General features: G+C 56.2%; 2 protein-coding genes across 2 annotated transcripts; both read left to right on the forward strand.

Moving 5' to 3' along the window:
* Positions 1-338: 338 nt before the first annotated feature.
* Positions 339-6349, forward strand: LOC147525964 (uncharacterized). Its single transcript, XM_086630711.1, has 12 exons — positions 339-448; positions 752-849; positions 1208-1357; positions 1548-1702; positions 2026-2173; positions 2531-2668; positions 3305-3481; positions 4114-4269; positions 5392-5493; positions 5595-5697; positions 6014-6073; positions 6336-6349. The coding sequence occupies exons 2-12, from the start codon at positions 841-843 to the stop codon at positions 6347-6349; spliced, it is 1212 nt and encodes a 403-aa protein (XP_086486837.1). The 5' UTR covers positions 339-448; positions 752-840.
* Positions 5625-18730, forward strand: LOC147525965 (maestro heat-like repeat family member 5). Its single transcript, XM_086630715.1, has 9 exons — positions 5625-5697; positions 6014-6073; positions 6271-6418; positions 6766-6921; positions 8051-8152; positions 8260-8362; positions 8679-8738; positions 8936-9083; positions 18392-18730. Exons 3-9 carry the CDS (start codon positions 6371-6373, stop codon positions 18414-18416), a joined length of 642 nt encoding a protein of 213 aa, XP_086486841.1. The 5' UTR covers positions 5625-5697; positions 6014-6073; positions 6271-6370; the 3' UTR covers positions 18417-18730.
* Positions 18731-21649: the final 2919 nt, after the last annotated feature.

The raw sequence follows: 21649 nt of genomic DNA on the forward strand, positions 1-21649 counted from the left end.
TGAAGCGGGGGGCTTGGTCCCTCCTTTCCCCGTGCTCCTCTCTGCCAGGAGCCAGCTCTGCCCCTGGTCCTGCGCAGCGCAGGACTGCCCCAGGAGCAGGGCAGGGGCGCAGGGATGCTGCCCGGCTCCAGCTGCGCTGGGAGCCGGGGCTGGCAAGGCGCTGCAAAGCTCCGCCTCACCGGGCAGCTGGCACAGGCAGGCTCTTGGCCTCACGGCTGTGGCCCAAGCTGCTGCCCCTCAGCCCTTCTGACGTTCTGCCTCCCTCGCCCAGGCCCGGCGCCCCTTGGAAAGGGAGGAGATCAGCCCTGCCCGCGACGGACACATCGGTGTGCCCCCTTCCTGGGGCGGCTGCTGGGACGTCTCTTCGTCCTCAGCTCTTGCAACGAGACCAGCCGTGCGGCTTGGGATGCTCTTGACCACCTGTGGAGATTCCTCCTGCAGCAAAGACGTAAGAGGAGCTGTGGTGGGCCCCGGCCCTCCTGCCACTGCGGAGCAGGTCCGGCTGGCCGTCGTGCCGGCGGGTCCCTCCAGGATGGAGCAGGAAGCTCCATCCCTTTGCATTTTTCTCCGGACCTGTATTTCTCTATTCCTGTTCCCGAGGAACGCTGGCAGCTCGCTCCCATCGCCCGCCACCCTTTGCTTTACACCGCTGCCCACCACCTGCTCCCCTGCCTGGGGCCGTCTCCTCCCTCCTTCGCTGCTCCCGGGCCAAGGTTCTTTTTGGCAAAGGTTCTGTGTTTCTCCCGTTCAGCCAGGGAACAGCCAGAGGGTGATCCAGAGCACCAGGAGGACCAGGAAGCTGCCAGCACCTCTTGTCCGTCTTCGCTCGGTGCCAGCAACATGGCCAAGGTGAGGAGCTCCCCCCTCGCTGGGGCTCTTGTCCGTGGCACCGGCGGGGCAACGGTGCGAGCAAAGGCACCCAGAGCCAGCGGGGCCGGCACGGCCGCAGTGTCCCCGGCAAGAGGGCTCCTGCCGCCCCGGGCACGCGGTGCCCGTGACCCCAACCCTCCTCCCTCACCCGAGGGCCCTCCGATCTCATCCTCTGCCACGCAGCGACTGCAGCCCCTGCTCCCAGCGTTCCTGCGGGCACTGCTGCCGGCACTGCCGGGCATCTCTCGCCAGAGCTGCTCGCACGGCTCAGCTAGGCAGCCCCACCAGGGCGTTCGGTGTGACACGTCTTCCCTCCCTTCCTTCCCTCCGGCCACAGGCATTTGGAAAATGCCTCGAGTCTCCTGAGAAGACAGAGGCCATCCTCGCAGCCATGGACGCCATGACAGACGCCAGCGTTGCTGACAAAGAGGGGGCCATCGGCGTGCTGAAGGAGGCCGTGAATGACCCGGACTCCTGGCTGGCGGACGTAAGCGGCCCGTGGCTGGATTGCCCTACCCAGGAGCCCTCTCAGGGCTTGTTCTTCCCTCCTCTCCCTCCCGAGCTGGAGCTCTCCTACGCCAGCAGAGAGGGAGGGGAAGGGCAGCAGTTCCAGTGGCAGCAGCTGGGGACATGGCTGTGCTCCAGTAGCGGCACCGTCCTACCTGTCTCCCCTCCAGGTGCCAGAGATCACAAGGGGCATCCACAGAAACCTGGAGCACGTCCGCGTGGCGCCGGCCCGGCAGAGCATGGACTCGCTCCTCCTGCTCCTGTGCGACCGATGCCCCAGGGAACTGGTCACGGGACTGTTGACGGTCGCTCCACCACCTGACAGGTACCAGCCCTGACAGCCCTGGGGACTTGTTCCGTGTGGGAAGAGGGGCCCAGAGACTCGGGCTGCCAGACCCATGGACAACTGCAGGATCTCCCCAAGGAGCCGGACCCTCCATCCCACCACACTCTCCAGCTCCGCTGGGTCGGCCAGGCTGCAGCAGCCAAAGCTGGCCAAGCCAGCCCAGAGCCCCCCCCAACGCTCCCCCCTGCCCCCCGGGGAACACCACCTCAGCCCTCTGCTGCCTGCGTGGGCAGGGCCCCTGGGCACCCCAGGCACGGCGGGTGGGCATGTCAGCCCTGCTGACGGAGCGCGCTGGCTTGCAGCGCTGTCCTGGCCATGTTGGAGGTGTTGTTCTCCCTGCCCCAGCCTTTGGAGAAGGTCTTGAGGGAGCTGCACAGGGACCTCGGTGACCAGCGGTTGCGCCAGCTGTTCGGTGCCATCGTGGAGAACCCCTGCATCCTCCGGCTGGCTGTGAGTGCCCACCCCAGCCTGGCGTCCCTGCAAGGCTGCGCGTGCCTCTCCAGGAGAATGGCACAGCCCTCTGCCCTCCCATCTGCCCCCAAACGCTGCCCAGGCGCTCCTCGGAGGCGTGAGAACAAGAGGCTGGCGACGGTCAGAGGGCAGGAGGAGCCAGCGCGGGCGCTGTGCGGTGTGCGGCGAGGCACAGGGCACGGCGGGGGCCGGGTGGCCCTGCACCGGCAGAGCTGCCCCTAGGACGGGCTGTCTGCCCCGATGCCCTTGCCCTAAGCTGCCGGTGGCAACCAGAAGCCGCACGGGGTGGGGAGCCCTGCTGGCTCTGCCAGTCTCTCACTGCCGTCCTTGTTCCAGCTGGCGGCCACCAGCGCTGTTCCAGCAAGGGATTTTGCTGGCGTGAACGAGATCCGGATATGTCTGAACCGTCGAAAACTGCCGATGCTCTCACTGTTGCTCCGCATCCTCCTCACGCTGTCGCAGAGACCCGAGATGGTGAGTGGGGCAGTCAAGTGGCACCACGTTGGCAGCCTGGGGCTGGGGCAGTGGCTCACACGGCGGCTGGGCCTTGGCTGGGAGTGAGGAGGTGGGGGGACGGCTCCAAACACCTTCCCTGCCATGGAATGGTTTCCTGGGGAGCTCTCCAGGCATGGAAGGTTACCGAGCCGTCTGCGCTTGGGGCTGGTTGGAAAAACGGGTGGCTGAGCGAGGGACAGGGAGTCTTTGCTCCTCCCCCCTCCCCTCCCTCCCCTCGCTCTCCCTGCATCCCCGTCAGCGCCCCCGTGGGCACCGCTGGCTCGGAGGCTGCTGCAGCCGTTCCCGTGCCCGCTGCCGGGAAGCCGGACGGGAGGCTGGAGCTCAGTGACCAGAGCGTTTCTGCTCTCAGGGTGGCCGTTCATAGAATCATGGAATGGTTTGGGTTGGAAGGGACCTCAAGGACCATCCAGTTCCAACCCCCCTGCCATGGACAGGGACACCCTCCACTACACCAGGTTGCCCAAAGCCTCATCCAGCCTGGCCTTGAACACTGCCAGGGATGGGGCAGCCACAGCTTCTCTGGGCACCCTGTGCCAGTGCCTCAGCACAAAGCGTTGGCCGCTTTGCCGAACGGAAACGGTGTGTTTCATGCAGGCAAGAAAAATGAGCGTGATGCTGAAAGACATCTTGGAGACCCTGCGGTGTCCCAGTGAAGACATCCAGATGAAGGCCCTGCTCATCGTCAGGAACATGCTGGATCACACGACGAGGGAGGTGGCCAGCCGCATCGATCGGCGGCTGGTGGAGAAGCTCCTGCCGCTCTTCACCGAAGTAAGGCTGCTGCCGGAGCGCGGGCGCTGGCGCTGGGCGTGCTGCCAGGAGAGCTGCCCGCCAGCCCAGCCCTGCGGTCAGCACGTGGGCAGCGCTGTTCCCCTCCCCACTCCCCTCTCCGCTCCCCCGGGCTCCGCAGCCCAGCATGGCATCTCCCTGACCGCTCGATGCTTCGGGTGACCCAAGCCCTGTGCTGGGGCCCAGCCCAGCCCCTGGGCACAGCACCGGCGGGCCAGGGGCTGCTCTCCGAGTGCCCAGCACTCCCCCAGCCGCGCTGCCGCGCCGTGGTGGGGGGCTGAGGCTGAGCTGGCGCCGTGTGCCCCGGAGGCGCTGCCGAGGGCCAGCCTGGTCTGCTCAGCCCGTCCCTGGGGAGCTCTGCGCTGGCGTGGCTGGTGGCCAGTGCTGGGTGGCTACGGGAGCGCTCGGAGGCAGAGGCACCACCCGATGGAAACCTCGTGCGTGGCCTTTCCCGGGCGCGGGGCTGTTCCTCTGCTGCAGATCTGCTCCTCAGCTCCCGTGTTCCGGACCCGACTCCGGAGCATCTTCACCCCCCGGCAGCCACGCTGACACCCTGGCTCGGCGCGGGCAGGGAGCGGCCGTCGCTGACGTCCCCCTGTTCTCCTCCCTCCCAGAAGTCCAGCCAGGTGCGGGAGCTCTCCATCCGCCTCTTCGGAGACGCGACGCGGAGGGTGACGTGGAGACGCAAGAGGCAGCTGAGGAAGAACGTGCAGCAGGGCTTGCTCCCGCTCTCGTTCCGCATGCACGACCAGACCGGGAGCGTGGCCGAGGTACGGATTTCAGACCCGAGCAGTGGTGCGGGGAAGGGCGTGCTGACACCGCAGGGGTGGTCTGGGCACCGGGGGCGACTGATGGCAGTCGGAGTGGAGGAATATGCCCCCGTCGGAGTCCCGCTGCCCGAGTCACTGCGGAGAGGGCAGAGCTCCCCTCCTTCCCTGCACCAGCCCACCACCGCCTTCCTCCGCCCCCCGTGCCTCCTGCTGCAGAGCTGGGCGGGGAGCTGGGGCTCCCATCCCCGCTCCCCCCGCGCAGCCCTCCTCCAGCACACCCAGAGGAAGGTCCCTGCAGCGCTGGTGCGAGCAGGGGCAGAGACGCCGGCACGGGCATTTCCAGCACCTGCCCTCCCTGCTCCTGCAGGGCTCGGCTGCAGCCCGTGGCCACCAAACGTGCGGGTCTCGACAGGCTTCCCAGCTGTCCCTGCAGGTGCTGCAGGCCAGGGCTTTGAGCCCCGACCCCTGTGCCCCAGGGCTGTGCCCAAGAGACTCCCGGATGCTTGGGCCAGGGTACGTCCCAGCTCCCGAAGGGCAGGATGGGCGCAGGAGCAGAACCCCGCTGGCTGAGGTGCCCTGGCGTAGGGCCAGTGACCTTGGCCTCTGCAGAGAGGGGCAGTGCCTGCAGGGGTGGAGAGCCAGCTGGTTGCCCAGCCTGGGGCACTGGGAGCGCTGGGAAGGCAGTCGGTGGCAGCCTGGCTCTGCATCCCGGGATCAACTCTGCCCACGCAAAGCCTGGCCATGGAGGCGCTGGGGCAGCCCTGGCCGGGGAGCCGAGCGTTCTGCTGGGGGAAGCCCATGGGAGGTGCTGCTGGTGCCGTCCTGCCCCGGTGTCTCTGGCACTACAGCCGTGGGCCTGCATCTCCTTCGCCCTTCGGTCTGCTCCTGGCCCTGGCAGCAGCTCCGCAGCTCTCGAGGATCTCTGGCCACCAGTGGGAGACACCCGAGGGGGTGGCTGCCCCGTGTCTCTGCCCTGGGCATTGGATCGAGCTCCGGCTCGGTCTTCCACCGCCTCGTGCCGTAACGGGCTGGGAGCTGCTCGGAGCCTTGCCCGGAGGAAGGGGACACCAGGTCTCCTTGCTAGGGCTGTGGTGACACGTCCCGATCTCTGCTGCTCTGCAGGTCGCCAGGGATGCCCTCCTAGCCGCTGCGGAACTCCTGGGCAAGAAACAGCTCCAGTACCTGATCGAGATGGGGCAGTCCCAGATGATTGGAGAGTGTTTGGTGAGGACGATCCCCAGGGCCCGGGGGGCGCTGGGAGGAGGGTCTGGTCTGGCCGACTGGGAAGGGTCTGTGCCAGCCCCGCGCCATTGTGCCCTCTCCAGCTCACGCAGGGCGGCGGCAGGGCAGAAGAATACCTGCATCAGACCGAGCCGTTCTTGGAGGACGCTCAGGTCGCCGTGCGAGAGGAGGCCGTCAGGTTCATGGGTGAGCCCAGCCCCTGGGATGCCTCTTTGGGCAGCCCGGCCCTGCTCCGGCCGCTGCGCCGGCAGCGAGGAGCAGCCCTGCGGCTGCCGGAGCCCCGGCTGCCCCGTGCAGGGCCTGGGCAGACGGGAGCTCTGTGCCTCCCCCTCCGCCCCTGCCCGCACGAGTGTGCCCCCGGCAGCCTTGCCCGGTCCCTTCCTGCCTCGGGCCCTCTCCTTCCTCCCTGCCGAGGGGGAGGAGGGCGTGCAGCCGTGCCGGCCGGGCTGGGGGCTGTGCTGCTGGGGGGGAGCGGGGGGTCTGACGGGAGCTCTGTGCCCAGGACTTGCTGCACGGCACCTGAAGGACCCCAGCACGGAGAAGCTGAGTGCCATCCGCGACGGTGAGTGGGGCCGTGCTGGTGGGGCTGGGAACGGAGCTGGGAGGGGTGTCGCCGTGCAGGGAGATGCTGCAGGGACAGGGGAGCATCTCCAGGGCCGGGGACGGATACGGCTGGGGCTGGCGTGCTCTGCAGGGGACGTCTGGGTGGCCGTGTGGGCACGGGGCGTTTCATCTCTGCTCTGTCTCTTTCTGGTGCAGCCCTCAGGCCCTTGGAGGAAGATGACGAGCCCTCGGTCCGTTCACTGGCAACCCAGACCGTGCAGATTATGACTTCTGAAAGGACGCGGCCAGCATCGGCATGGAGCAGGCTGCTGTGCTGCTGCTGGCCCTGGAAAGCCAGGGAGAGGTGAAGCTCTCACTAAATTTGCATCAGCCAACCCCCAGTAACCCCCAGTGCCATGGTGTTGTTCATGCGGGGGGTGCCCTGAGCACGCAGAGCTGGCAGCATCGTTCCTGCCCTCTCCTGCTGCCTACGGGAGCGCTCGGAGGCAGAGGCACCACCCGATGGAAACCTCGTGCGTGGCCTTTCCCGGGCGCGGGGCTGTTCCTCTGCTGCAGATCTGCTCCTCAGCTCCCGTGTTCCGGACCCGACTCCGGAGCATCTTCGCCCCGCCGGCAGCCACGCTGACACCCTGGCTCGGCACGGGCAGGGAGCGGCCGTCGCTGACGTCCCCCTGTTCTCCTCCCTCCCAGAAGTCCAGCCAGGTGCGGGAGCTCTCCATCCGCCTCTTCGGAGACGCGACGCGGAGGGTGACGTGGAGACACAAGAGGCAGCTGAGGAAGAACGTGCAGCAGGGCTTGCTCCCGCTCTCGTTCCGCATGCACGACCAGACCGGGAGCGTGGCCGAGGTACGGATTTCAGACCCGAGCAGTGGCGCGGGGAAGGGCGTGCTGACACCGCAGGGGTGGTCTGGGCATCGGGGGCGACTGATGGCAGTCGGAGTGGAGGAATATGCCCCCGTCGGAGTCCCGCTGCCCGAGTCACTGCGGAGAGGGCAGAGCTCCCCTCCTTCCCTGCACCAGCCCACCACCGCCTTCCTCCGCCCCCCGTGCCTCCTGCTGCAGAGCTGGGCGGGGAGCTGGGGCTCCCATCCCCGCTCCCCCCGCGCAGCCCTCCTCCAGCACACCCAGAGGAAGGTCCCTGCAGCGCTGGTGCGAGCAGGGGCAGAGACGCCGGCACGGGCATTTCCAGCACCTGCCCTCCCTGCTCCTGCAGGGCTCGGCTGCAGCCCGTGGCCGCCAAACGTGCGGGTCTCGACAGGCTTCCCAGCTGTCCCTGCAGGTGCTGCAGGCCAGGGCTTTGAGCCCCGACCCCTGTGCCCCAGGGCTGTGCCCAAGAGACTCCCGGATGCTTGGGCCAGGGTACGTCCCAGCTCCCGAAGGGCAGGATGGGCGCAGGAGCAGAACCCCGCTGGCTGAGGTGCCCTGGCGTAGGGCCAGTGACCTTGGCCTCTGCAGAGAGGGGCAGTGCCTGCAGGGGTGGAGAGCCAGCTGGTTGCCCAGCCTGGGGCACTGGGAGCGCTGGGAAGGACATGCAGTCGGTGGCAGCCTGGCTCTGCATCCCGGGATCACAGCTCTGCCCACGCAAAGCCTGGCCATGGAGGCGCTGGGGCAGCCCTGGCCGGGGAGCCGAGCGTTCTGCTGGGGGAAGCCCATGGGAGGTGCTGCTGGTGCCGTCCTGCCCCGGTGTCTCTGGCACTACAGCCGTGGGCCTGCATCTCCTTCGCCCTTCGGTCTGCTCCTGGCCCTGGCAGCAGCTCCGCAGCTCTCGAGGATCTCTGGCCACCAGTGGGAGACACCCGAGGGGGTGGCTGCCCCGTGTCTCTGCCCTGGGCATTGGATCGAGCTCCGGCTCGGTCTTCCACCGCCTCGTGCCGTAACGGGCTGGGAGCTGCTCGGAGCCTTGCCCGGAGGAAGGGGACACCAGGTCTCCTTCCTAGGGCTGTGGTGACACGTCCCGATCTCTGCTGCTCTGCAGGTCGCCAGGGATGCCCTCCTAGCCGCTGCGGAACTCCTGGGCAAGAAACAGCTCCAGTACCTGATCGAGATGGGGCAGTCCCAGATGATTGGAGAGTGTTTGGTGAGGACGATCCCCAAGCCCCAGGGCCCGGGGGCGCTGGGAGGAGGGTCTGGTCTGGCCGACTGGGAAGGGTCTGTGCCAGCCCCGCGCCATTGTGCCCTCTCCAGCTCACGCAGGGCGGCGGCAGGGCGGAAGAATACCTGCATCAGACCGAGCCGTTCTTGGAGGACGCTCAGGTCGCCGTGCGAGAGGAGGCCGTCAGGTTCATGGGTGAGCCCAGCCCCTGGGATGCCTCTTTGGGCAGCCCGGCCCTGCTCCGGCCGCTGCGCCGGCAGCGAGGAGCAGCCCTGCGGCTGCCGGAGCCCCGGCTGCCCCGTGCAGGGCCTGGGCAGACGGGGGCTCTGTGCCTCCCCCTCCGCCCCTGCCCGCACGAGTGTGCCCCCGGCAGCCTTGCCCGGTCCCTTCCTGCCTCGGGCCCTCTCCTTCCTCCCTGCCGAGGGGGAGGAGGGCGTGCAGCCGTGCCGGCCGGGCTGGGGGCTGTGCTGCTGGGGGGGAGCGGGGGGTCTGACGGGAGCTCTGTGCCCAGGACTTGCTGCACGGCACCTGAAGGACCCCAGCACGGAGAAGCTGAGTGCCATCCGCGACGGTGAGTGGGGCCGTGCTGGTGGGGCTGGGAACGGAGCTGGGAGGGGTGTCGCCGTGCAGGGAGATGCTGCAGGGACAGGGGAGCATCTCCAGGGCCGGGGACGGATGCGACTGGGGCTGGCGTGCTCTGGAGGGGACGTCTGGGTGGCCGTGTGGGCACGGGGCGTTTCATCTCTGCTCTGTCTCTTTCTGGTGCAGCCCTCAGGCCCTTGGAGGAAGATGACGAGCCCTCGGTCCGTTCACTGGCAACCCAGACCGTGCAGATTATGACTTCTGAAAGGACGCGGCCAGCATCGGCATGGAGCAGGCTGCTGTGCTGCTGCTGGCCCTGGAAAGCCAGGGAGAGGTGAAGCTCTCACTAAATTTGCATCAGCCAACCCCCAGTAACCCCCAGTGCCATGGTGTTGTTCATGCGGGGGGTGCCCTGAGCACGCAGAGCTGGCAGCATCGTTCCTGCCCTCTCCTGCTGCCTGCAGGACAGCTCAACCCTCATTTTTAGCACACAAAGCCTCGGTTTAGGGTCCAAAGCTCCATTTCTGGTGTTCAAAGCCGCGTTTGATTTCTCAGAGCCTTAGCTTCTAACTCCCAAAGCCTCGTTTTATGCTCCAAAGCATCCACTTTATGGTGCAAAGGCTCAGTTTTAGTTGGAAAAAATCTCCTTTCCGGAGTCCAAAGGCACAGTTTTACTGCTGAAGACTCATTTTTAGGCTCCAAAGTGGCACTTTTAGGATCAAGCTCATAATTTGGAGGGTCCAAGCCACGTTTTGTGGCCTCCTCGCTACAGCAAGAACACTGGGGCTCTGCCCTTTCCCTGCTCACCCAACACTCCCTTCACTTTCTCACTCGCGCAAAAGCCCGGCTCCAAAGTTGAGAACGTCCAGCAACTCCTGGATAAGGAATTGGCTGGATGGTCGCACTCAAAAGAGTTGTGGTCAACGGTTCAATGTCCACGTGGAGGCCAGTGACGAGTGGTGTTCCTCAGGGGTCAGTACTGGGACCAGTGCTATTTAACATCTTTGTTGGCGACATGGGCAGTGGGATCGAGTGCACCCTCAGCAAGTTTGCAGATGACACCAAGCTGGGTGGTGTGGTGGACACGCTGGAGGGAAGGGATGCCATCCAGAGGGACCTTGACAGGCTGGAGAGGTGGGCCTGTGTGAACCTCATGAAGTTCAACAAGGCCAAGTGCAAGGGCCTGCACGTGGGTCGGGGCCATCCCAAGCACAAGGACAGGCTGGGCGGAGAATGGATGGAGAGCAGCCCTGAGGAGAAGGACTTGGGAGTGCTGGTGGGTGAGAAGCTCACCATGAGCCGGCACCGTGCGCTGGCAGCCCAGAGAGCCAACCGTGCCCTGGGCTGCACCCAGAGCAGCGCGGGCAGCACGTCGAGGTGGAGGATTCTGCCCCTCTGCTCTGCTCTTCTGAGACCCCACCTGGAATACTGCGTTCAGCTCTGGAGTCCCCAACACAAGAAGGACATGGAGCTGTTGGAGTGGGACCGGAGGAGGCCACAAAGACAATCCAAGGGCTGGAGCACCTCTGCTCTGGAGACAGGCTGAGAGAGTTGGGGCTGTTCAGCCTGGAGAAGAGAAGGCTCTGGGGAGACCTTCCAGCACCTCCCAGTGCCTGACGGGGCTACAGGAAAGCTGGAGAGGGGCTTTGGACATGGTGTGGAGTGACAGGACACGGGGCGATGGCTTTGAACTGGAAGAGGGGAGATTTCGATGGGATCTAAGGAAGAAATTTTTCACTCAGAGGGTGGTGAGGCAGTGGAACAAGTTGCCCAGAGAAGCTGTGGCTGCCCCATCCCTGGCAGTGTGCCAGGCCAGACTGGATGAGGCTTTGGGCAACGTGGTGTAGTGGGGGGTGTCCCTGCCCATGGCAGGGGGGTTGGAACTGGGTGATCTTTGAGGTCCCTTCCAACATAAACCATTCCATGATTCTATGATTGTATTTTTGTTCTCAACCACGTTACAGAATATGATTTAATGTTGAGTAGAACCAAACAAAACTCCCTAAATATATGCTGAAGTGCTCCTGAATTTATCTGTTGGGAATGTACCTGCAGAAGACGGAGCTGTGACTGGTCTTTGGTTCAAGGGCTTATGCACTGGTTAGGATGGAGTTTTATCGTAACTACCAGAGAAAGACATGACTGTAACATTACTCGAAGACCCCTGACAAGTGTTAGAACACCGAACTACACGTATTTTTGCAAATATATTACTCAGATATAGTTTGTGAAATCACCATATGCTTTTTACAGCAAACCACTGATTTTTCAGAAGTGAAAAGTTGTTTGGCACCGTTAAAGCTAATTTTCCTGTTCTTCCACTGTTAACTGTTATAGTGTAGTGTCTCCTCAGTGTCCCTTTGGAGGATTTAAGATGTCAGAGAAGGCATGAGAATTGTAGGTAAATACTTTAAAATATGTTGATACTACAAAATATCTACAAAATTAAATTCCAAACCTCAACTTTAAATATTAGTAACTAGGATGCACAGTTTGAGACTTTGTCAAATTAGTCTATATAATATTTAAAAACTCTGTGTTGCAAGAGACAATGTCAAGCAAAGAATCCTCCTAGAACACAAATAAGAAAATTACTTGGATGTAGATTTTTTCAAATTGACCATTTTTCGCAGCTTGAAGTCCGCTGATATGCAAAACTGATCGTTGTTGTGGAAAAATAACAGAAATTGGGGGAATGGGAGAATATTGTCCCCCAAAGTTCAGCTCACATCTTAAACAATGAGCAGTAATATTAGAGCAGCTTTGAGGTGATAGAGCATTGCTGTTCCAAGAAACGGAGTGCCGGGAAATGGGTAAGGCCTGCATCTGGCCGGGTGGAACGTGCGATATCCCTGAAATGGGGAGGAGGGGGGTGTAGAGGTACCACGGCTCGTCCCTGTTATCAGAAGATAACAGCACAGCTGCTGTCAAGAAAGATGGATCCCAACTGCCTCCTCAACAACAATGGTGGGATCGTGCCCTGAAGCTGAACTTTGCTCATTATCATGTCATTGTAATATGTATGACTAGAGTCTCTCAAGCTCCACCTGAAAGTAACGAAGTAGTGTAAAATGGTTAAAGAGACGGGGGATGTTAGGGAGAAGCCCCTCCATCGGAACATCTGGGATCAGTTGACAGGCTGGACCTCTCTTCCCCCCCAATAGGGACGCCTGTTGGGCGAGAGCTCTGAGTTCTGCGCATTTACTGACTGACACCTTGCAGCTATTTAGTGTTATCACTGGTCAGTTCTGGTTTATATTGTTCTAAATCAAATCTGTTTTTGCAGTCAGTCCCTGTCACCGGCTGTCTTCGAATCTGTGTCCTGTCATGAGCATCAGTATTGAAATTTGTTGGTTTAATATAAGTTTCCGGAAACTTTAATATAAGGGAGGATGACCCATTGCACTGCCAGCGAGGTCCCTGCACAGGTCAGGCAAACACCCTCCAACTCAGCGGGCTGCCCAGGGTGGGCAGGCGGGTTGGGTACAAGGGTCTTGTCTGTCTTGGGAAACTGGTAGACTGGTCAAATTGCTCCTAACTTTTTTTGAACTGACCTTTACTGGTCGGATACTGTGTCATTCCATGACAGTAAAATTGGTGTAGTCGGCAGGATAGCCATGGATAAACTGCTGCAAAAACATCAATGTGCCCCTTCTCAAGCTGGGAAGGTGTGGGCTCAAAAGTATTAGAAGGATGAAGAGAAAGTGGTGGAACGCATTGAGAAATGTCAGGTTGAGCAGCAATTTGAAATAGGTAAAGGAGTTATTTGTGTGGTGCTTGAAGCCTGTTTATCTTGTGCACAAGAAGAGGCTAGAGATCCCTCTGTCTCCTCTAAACAAATTGCAGATGTAGAGTATACTGCTTTAAAATCAGAAAATGAGACGTTGGAATCAGTACTAGCCTTTGAGAGAGAGACAACAGAGAAATTGGGAGTTGAGAATAACCATCTTAAATCAGAAGTGGATCATCTTAAAGCTCTGCTCACTGCAGCACAGCGCAGAGAGAGAGAGTTGTTGGAAAAACAGTCCTCTGTTTCGGTCAGGCATATCTGTAAATCGGTACATTGTACGGACCCTGAGACTTGGGATGGGGACATTTGGTATGACGATGATGATGATAATGAATTCATGGGGACGCCCAATCCCAACTCTCAGCCACTTCCTTTAAGACCATTAGTTAAGACCGAAACTTCTGTTGAGGATGATGAAGAGGTTCACACCACTGTGCGAATAGTTCCCTGGTCCCCTGCTGAGTTAATGAAATTACAAGAGAAACACTCCAGATGCCCAGATGTGTCAGAAACTGAATACGTGTGGCGAGTCTCCCTTACCGGAGGAGATCGGGTTTTACTAAGCGAGGAGGAAGCAGGAGGTTTTTGGGGTCCTGGTGTGTTTTTAACCACTACACCTGGAGATCATTATTATTCCTTAACCGCACGAGCAGCATACTGGGCAGGTGGTATAGATCTTCAGGAGAGAGGCGATCCGCTGGGAATTACTGCCAAGGGGTTCTCTGATTTAGTTTCATCAGTGCCAAAGGCGGCATGCATGCAAGCAGTGCATGAGAGAGATCCGACAATAAAATCCCCGATGTCAGCTCCCATCGATCCGACACGATTAACACCCCTAATTCGTGGTCTCCCTGATAGTCCAAAAATGTATGTAGCAAACATACAGGATCGTTTGCCAACTACTATGGAGAGAAATGCAAACGGTCAGCGTGGGCAACAGCCAGCTCCCGTAACTACCTGGAGCGAATTTGTACAAGACGTAGCTAATTACGGGCACCGAGTGGGCTGGGTTGATGTGCCTCCAGGAAAAACGACAGATCGTACACGTCAAGTCTGTCAACTTAACGCTCCACAACCTAAATTTGAGAAAAAATTCCAAAATAATAAATTTGAGGAAAAATTCCCAAATAATAAAGAACGAGTTCATTTATGGCATCGAGCTTGAGAGTTGGAAGTACCTCAGTATTGGCTACATGGTGCTAACATTAATGATCTCCGCAAATTAATTCAATCTTTAACTGCAGTAAAGAATGGTAATAGTGGTGAAAGGCAACCACATGATAGGCCCCCACCCCGAAATGTACATGTGCCTTCCGCACCAAAGCAGGACCTATCGATCTGTCAGAATTGCAGCCAAAAAACGTGCATCCCCGGGGAGGGCAGTGAGCCACCTGCCCGGCAGAGACTCGTCACACAGGGGCTCTTTAACAGACATTCTGAACCCATCGCATCTGTCCCAATGGGACCAAGGAACATTTATGCAGATTTCCTTGTTGATACAGGTGCTCAAGTGTCTGTAATAACTGAGGAAACAGATGAGGATTTAGGCATAAAACCCAGTCAATGCAAAGTGAAAGTTGTAGGAATTGGAGGCGTTGTACAAGAATGGCCAACAGCAAAAATAACCCTGTGGCTTCCAGGGGAGCAAAAATTAACCCGGGCTGAAGTACTAGTCGGCGCGGCGTATATTAATGTATCAGGCTTTGATTTGCTATACGGGAGGACATGGAAACTACCTGATGATTCCTTGTGGGGTTTTGCAGGACGAAGTGACAGGAATCAGGCGTGGGTTAATTCTGATTTTGTAAAACTAAAACTGTTAGAAGTGTCTATTCCCCTGCCCCCACCTCGAGTCACAGGCACAAAACAATAGCCTCTGCCAGCTGCAGCACAGGCAGGAATTGACGGGGTGGTAAAAGATCTCGAGGAGTGAGGTATAATTACTCGCACTCACTCCCCCGACAATTCTCCGGTCTGGCCGGTTAAAAAGCCAAACGGACAACGGAGGCTCACCATCGATTGCAGGCAATTGAATGCCAACACTGTGCCTCTAACAGCAGCCGTACCAAACACTGCAGAATTAGTGACTCGAATTCAAGGAGCATCACACTCATGGATGGCAGCTTTAGATATGAAAGATATGTTTTCCATGATCCCTCTCGAAGAGGGAGACAGGGCACAATTTGCCTCACTCAGCGGGGAACACAATATACTTTTGACAGACTGCCTCAAGGGTATGAACATTCTCCTACTATTGCTCATAATGCTTTGGCAAAAGTTTTGGCAAAAATCCCTGCTCCGCCAGATACCACAGTAGATCAATATATTGATGATGTGCTGATGGGCGGTGAGGGCGCAGAAGCAGTTGAACAGACCATGGGCATCATCCAAGAAAAACTGACAGCCTTGGGTTTGGAACCCCCCGTCTAAATGCCAGGGACCAGCCCAAGAAGTTAAATTTCTAGGAGTCTGGTGGATTAAAGGAGCTGCTTCTGTCCCTCCGGACACTCTGGAAAAAATAGAGCATGGACAAGATCCTTCCAACAAAAAGAAACTCCTGGGAGCCTTAAGTTACTGGCGTAAACACATCCCTGGGTTTTCCATGGTTGCTCGTCCCCTGTAGGACTTGCTCAAAAAAGGCAAATCGTGGGACTGGGCCAACCAGCATGGAGATGCGTTAGAGATCCTGATAAAGGAACTGAGATTATTCCAACAGCTCGGTCCCGTCCACCCGACGGCCCCTGTTCATGTAGAGCGGGGGTTCAGGGAACACGGTTCCCACTGTAATCTGTGGCAAAAGGGACCAGACGGGCCAGACAGACCACTGGAGTTCAGCTCCCAGTCCTTTAACGATACTGGAACCAGACACTCAGTTCTCCAGAAAGGCCTGTTGTCCCTGGGGCGAGCAGTGAGGCGGGAAGAGCAGCTAAAGAACAAAGTGTGATCATTCGGGGACCTTTCCGTCTCTTAGACATGGTCCATGAAGGCACGGCACCACCTGCTGGCATTGCCCAGGAACCCGCTGCTGGCATACGGTGTGCCCGTCTGGAAGGAATTAACGAGATCCTCCAATTAAAGAAGGCAACATTAAAGCATCCAAGTTACAAGAAGAGCCTGACAGTAATTCCCTGTTCCAAACCCTGCCTAGCAAACCGTCCCCGACCCAGGAGGCACCTCCTCTAAAGGAGGACAGTGATGCAACGGGAGCGGGGTTTGCAGAGCCGTCATCCCACCGACAGAACAGTGACCGGCAGGATGGAGCAGGAGTGCTGGAAGTGCCCTGGGAAAAAGGGAAGTGAGACAGGAAAGGGAAGTGCACAGGCAGGGGAACTTGGAGCAGCCCTGTTAGCTGCACAGGAGGGTGCTGGCTACATCTACACCGACCCATCTGCAGTTTTCCAAGGAGCCACCGAATGGATCGGCCACTGGGCAACAAGGGACTGGCAAGTAAATGGGGCTCCAGTCTGGCAAACCGAAAGCTGGAAGCGATTCTGGAAGTAGGAGAACAAAGAGTCCTGCGTGTTGGTGGGTGCAAGGGCACGATCCGTCAGCCTCTGCTGCTGCCCAGTTCCATCAACAAGCCGACAGCCTCACGCGGCTGCACAAAATTGATGTTGTGGGTGATGGTGGTGAATGGGAACGGTGACTGGAGTGGCTGCACTGCAGCGAGGTCACACGGGACGAGCCGATCCGTTCCGAGAAGGCACAGCCCGAGGGTGGCCCATACCGACAGAACGATGTGAGCGAGGGGTAACTGCACGCTCACAGTGCCGCTCTCAGCAAAGGCCATCCAGGCAAAGCACCTCCTTGGCATGGTGGTGACCGAAAAACACGGTGGCACACTTGGCAGGTTGGTCATGTAGGTCCACTGCAACCCTCAGGGGGTAAAAAATACATCCTGGTGGGAGTGGAAGTTGTTTCAGGAATCACCATGGCCACAGAGGTTGCAGCTGCTACTGGAGAAAATACAGCTCACAGGCTAAAGCAATGGTTCAGCACCCTCCCTCTTCCCGAAGAAATCCAAAGCGACAACAGGACACACGTCACAGCTACTGTGGTCCAAGACTGGGCCAAGGAAGAGGGAATTCGCTGGTACCCAAGCCAATGGCATTGTTGAAAGAACAAATGACCTAGTTAAGAAATTTGCTAAAACTCATGAATCGGGATGGCATCTGCGACTACCTAACGCCTCCATCAGTGGAACAACAGATGGAGTGAAAATGGGTGTCCAAAAATGAAAGCTTTCTGCTTTTCTGTCAAGGGACACCTGTTGGGCGAGAGCTCTGAGTTCTGCGCATTTACTGACTGACACCTTGCAGCTATTTAGTGTTATCACTGGTCAGTTCTGGTTTATATTGTTCTAAATCAAATCTGTTTTTGCAGTCAGTCCCTGTCACCGGCTGTCTTCGAATCTGTGTCCTGTCATGAGCATCAGTATTGAAATTTGTTGGTTTAATATAAGTTTCCGGAAACTTTAATATAAGGGAGGATGACCCATTGCACTGCCAGCGAGGTCCCTGCACAGGTCAGGCAAACACCCTCCAACTCAGCGGGCTGCCCAGGGTGGGCAGGCGGGTTGGGTACAAGGTGAAACTGGTAGACTGGTCAAATTGCTCCTGACTTTTATTGAACTGACCTTTACTGGTCGGATACTGTGTCATTCCGTGACAGCCGTGTTTACAGTTTACAGCTTTTGCATAAATATAGAAAGTGTCATTTGCGTGAAGATGCAGATGTTTGTGGAATCCCCTTATAGTGCTGGGTGTTTAAAATACATTTCAAAGTCCCTGATTTAAAGAAGAGTTCTTATTTTACAAGTCTTGTGACAACAATGTTTTTACAGTATGTTTCAGCTCCTGGAAAGGTTACGACAAAAATGGTCCTCTGTAGACTTTGCACCTTTGGTCTTTTCCAAAACTGGAAGTGGAGTATACAGAAGGCATTAAGAGTTAGTGCTTTTAACGAATAATGGAAGTAATTAAAAATACATGTGCAGGTGAAGGGCTTCAGAGCTGCTTTTTCTCTTTTTTTCATATTTTTTTTAAGAGATAAAGGCTGGGGTTTTCGTGTTTGCTCATCACTGAACTCAGTCTCTTCCTTATGGCAAAGCTCTGACTGACTTCAAAGGAAATATTTTTATGCCAACACTGAGACTCTCAGAAAATGTCAAAATAAGAAAAAAACAATAATTTAGGCCATCACTATCAAGGACTGTTTTGCATTTGCTGGGTGCCAAAAATTGAGAGATCATCAGTTTGGAATTACAGCCTTTTGCAGAAGTATTTTGGGGATTTATTTGCTAGAAATGCCAGGAAAACAGTAACAGGTTGTCGTAAAGGTTAATATTCTGAATAACAGCGCATTTCCAAGGAGTTAACCGTTTGTGCAAGGGAAGTTTTTCCTAACGCTTGGTTCAAAATCACAATTAGTGGACCAATAAATTATTCCTGCTAAATTAGCACCAGATAGATGTCTGCCATGGAAAAAAGTTTTGTGAACATGTGGTGATCAATTTTAGGAGAGGTGGAAATATGTGTGAAACAACCGCAATGGGCTTCCTTGAGTCCCAGAATAAAATTCCCAGTATAATTCTTGGGGTGATAGTACCATTGTGAGTTACACTACAGAATGTCATGTACTAACAGAATGCCTCTTCCAAATCACAGAATCATAGAATGGTTAGGGTTGGAAGGGACCTTAAAGATCATCTAGTTCCAACCCCCTGTCCAATACACCCAATGTCCTCATTACACATCTGGTCAACTGCACAGCACCACCAAAAGTCCCATCCGGGACATAACTCATATAAAAAGCATCGGCATAAATATTGCTCTCTGTTCTCTTTTATCCAGGGCAGAATATGGCCTTCAGGAATAAAGAGAAGTTAAGGCTGTCACAATCAAAATCCCACAGAAGAACTCATGATGCTGCTCGAGGTGCAGAATTCGGCTTCGTCAAACACATCCGAAAAGCCCATCTGAATCCTGAGAAGATTTAAATCCCAAATAATTCATGAATCTTTTTGCTTTCTGATTGTATAAGAGGTACTTGCTTACATATAATGTTGAAAATTTTGACGTGATTAACTGAGAAAAGGAAACTTTACTGTCTGGTATGTAGCTCGCATTTGGAAATTCGTGTTCAGAAAGAACTATTTTTGCTTTTCAGTGCAAGGTCTCTGTAGTGCTGTGAAAATGCTCCTTTCTCATTACATTCCACATTTGAATTTACGTGCTCTTCTAAGTGTCTTCTTTGTATTTACCATTTTTGTGGCCTTAACAGAATAATTAATATAATCAGTAATTAACAGCTCGATGCTTTTCTGCGTCTTTCAAAGCCAATAGACTTCCACGTGTATTTCTTAGACTACTGAATTAGTTCATCGTACTGCATAAATGTAACCTGGACAATATTAAACAAACTCACCCCCTATTTGAGGGGTAGAATGGATCATAGAATCATGGAATGGTTTGGGTTGGAAAGGACCTCAGAGATCATCCAGTTCCATCACCCCTGCCCTGGGCAGGGACACCCCCCACTACACCAGGTTGCCCAAAGCCCCATCCAGCCTGGCCTGAACACTCCCAGGGATGGGGCAGCCACAGCTTCTCTGGGCAACCTGTGCCAGTGCTTCACCACCCTCTGAGTGAAAAATTTCTTCCTTATATCCAATCTAAATCTGCCCTCTTTCAGTTTAAATCCATTGCCCCTTGTCCTGTCACTTCAGGCCCTTGTAAAAAGTCCCTCTCCAGCTTTCCTGTAGGCCCCCTTTAGGTACTGGAAGGCTGCAATAAGATCACCCCGGAGCCTTCTCTTCTCCAGGCTGAACAGCCCCAACTCTCTCAGCCTGTCTCCAGAGCAGAGGTGCTCCAGCCCTCAGATCATCTCCGTGGCCTCCTCTGGCCCTGCTCCAGTAGCTCCATGTCCTTCTTGTGCTGGGGACTCCAGAGCTGAACACAGTATTCCAGGTGGGGTCTCACAAGAGCAGAGCAGAGGGGCAGAATCCCCCCCTCGCCCTGCTGCCCACGCTGCTCTGGGTGCAGCCCAGGACACGGGTGGCTCTCTGGGCTGCCAGCGCACGGTGCCGGCTCATGGTGAGTTTCTCACCCACCAGCACTCCCAAGTCCTTCTCCTCAGGGCTGCTCTCCATCCATTCTCCGCCCAGCCTGTCCTTGTGCTTGGGATGGCCCCGACCCACGTGCAGGCCCTTGCACTTGGCCTTGTTGAACTTCATGAGGTTCTCACAGGCCCACCTCTCCAGACTGTCAAGGTCCCTCTGGATGGCATCCCTTCCCTCCAGCGTGTCCACCACACCACCCAGCTTGGTGTCATCTGCAAACTTGCTGAGGGTGCACTCGATCCCACAGTCCATGTCTCCAACAAAGATGTTAAATAGCACTGGTCCCAGTACTGACCCCTGAGGAACACCACTCCTCACTGGCCTCCACTTGGACATTGAACCGTTGACCACAACTCTTTGAGTGCGACCATCCAGCCAATTCCTTATCCACCCAGTGGTCCATCCATCAAAACCACGTCTTTCCAATTTAGAGACAAGGATGCCGTGTGGGACAGTGTCAAATGCTTTGGATAAGTCCAGGTAGACGACGTTGTCCCAGTTTTAGCTGGGACCAGGTTAGCTCTTCTTTTTAACAGCTACACGACAGTCTTAATTGGCGTCCAACATGGGGCCCGAAGGGGTTGAGATAACGATGTTGCTGGCTGGAATGCTGTTTATTATGCTCACATACATGTTACCCGACATTCATAATTTATTGCCTTATTTACCCTATATGATGTTAGGCGGAATTTTTACGCAGTTTTCTGGCTCTGGATGTTGGACCTTCATGAAAATTACGTTATCGGTAATTAAGGGCTTTGCTATACTGTATGGTGTAACTCTGATAAGATCATCGGTGCTGGGACCGGCTCAGTCTTTGTATTCGGCAGTGCAGAGGGGGATGGTGATGTGGAGCTCGTTTATTAATTTTGAGCGTCACCTGGCGGATATTATCGCCAATTATACCGGTGACTTTTCATTCACAAAAGCTTATGTGGATTTTGATAATGCCGAACATCGTTGGAATAATTTAATGAGTTTGATTGTCCTGCAAGGTCTCCTGAATATATGTTTAATTATCTATATATTCAAAATCAATCGGCCATTTAGGGGTGTATATCAATTTATTTCTTGGGTTATTGTGCTTGCCATCTCGACTCCCATGACAAGCACTATAGCTACTCAGACTACAACGGTATCAGTTGCCCCCGTAAGGAAAAGAAAATGTATACAAAAGTTAGAAGATGAAGAAGAGCAATCAGGGCCATCACAACAACCAAATGAGGAAGAGCAACCAGGGCCATCACAACGATTGGAGGAAGAGCAACCGAGGAAATGTGTGTGAAAGTCAGAATGCAGAGGAGAGGATGATGATGATGAAGAGCGACCAGGGCCATCACGAGAAATGAAGCGGGAGCGTTCTGTTTCGCCCCAGAGAAAAATCTCAATGGAGGAGAAGTGACATCATAGATGAGACAATAAACACCAGATCTCTAAAAATGAGCGAGCTGCGAGATATTTGAAAAGATTATGGCCGCCTTAAAGGTGAGCCCATTGTCTCTTGGTTGCTCAGATGCTGGGACATAGGAGCCAATAGTCTGGAGTTAGATGGTAGTGAAGCCAGGCAGCTGGGAGCCCTTGCCATGGATGGAGCATTGATAAAGCAATTGGAAGGCAGACACAAGTCCGCAGCCTCTGGAGACGGCTCCTGGCAGCTATAAAGGAAAGGTATCCCTACAAGGACGAGGTGCCATGTAATGTAAGCAAGTGGACCAACATAGAAAAAGCTATTCAGTATCTGAGAGAACTGGCTGTGCGAGAGTTGATTTATCTTGACTCGAGAAGTGGACCAAGACTGGAAGATCCAGATGACGTCCGGTGCACACGACCAATGTGGCAGAAGATTATACGGAGTGCGCCAGCAGCATATTCCACCTCATTGGCAATAATGGACTTCGGGGATGATGAAGCACCACTATCCATAGGTAATCTGGTCACCTACCTCTGACGATATGATGATACTACTTCTATACGAACCTGTGTTGTGGCT

Source organism: Tauraco erythrolophus, unplaced genomic scaffold (genome assembly GCF_009769465.1).
Source record: "Tauraco erythrolophus isolate bTauEry1 unplaced genomic scaffold, bTauEry1.pri scaffold_47_arrow_ctg1, whole genome shotgun sequence".
NCBI lineage: Eukaryota > Metazoa > Chordata > Aves > Musophagiformes > Musophagidae > Tauraco > Tauraco erythrolophus.

What these genes read in the sequence shown, in the direction of transcription:
- LOC147525965 (XM_086630715.1), top strand. Translation starts at nt 6,371, where the DNA reads ATGGAGCAGGCTGCTGTGCTGCTGCTGGCCCTGGAAAGCCAGGGAGAG. An exon ending in AGACCGGGAGCGTGGCCGAG is followed by an intron (nt 6,922 to 8,050) that starts GTACGGATTTCA and finishes GCTGCTCTGCAG; the next exon opens with GTCGCCAGGGATGCCCTCCT. An exon ending in AGATGATTGGAGAGTGTTTG is followed by an intron (nt 8,153 to 8,259) that starts GTGAGGACGATC and finishes TGCCCTCTCCAG; the next exon opens with CTCACGCAGGGCGGCGGCAG.
- LOC147525964 (XM_086630711.1), top strand. An exon ending in CGGACTCCTGGCTGGCGGAC is followed by an intron (nt 1,358 to 1,547) that starts GTAAGCGGCCCG and finishes TCTCCCCTCCAG; the next exon opens with GTGCCAGAGATCACAAGGGG. An exon ending in GTCGCTCCACCACCTGACAG is followed by an intron (nt 1,703 to 2,025) that starts GTACCAGCCCTG and finishes GCTGGCTTGCAG; the next exon opens with CGCTGTCCTGGCCATGTTGG.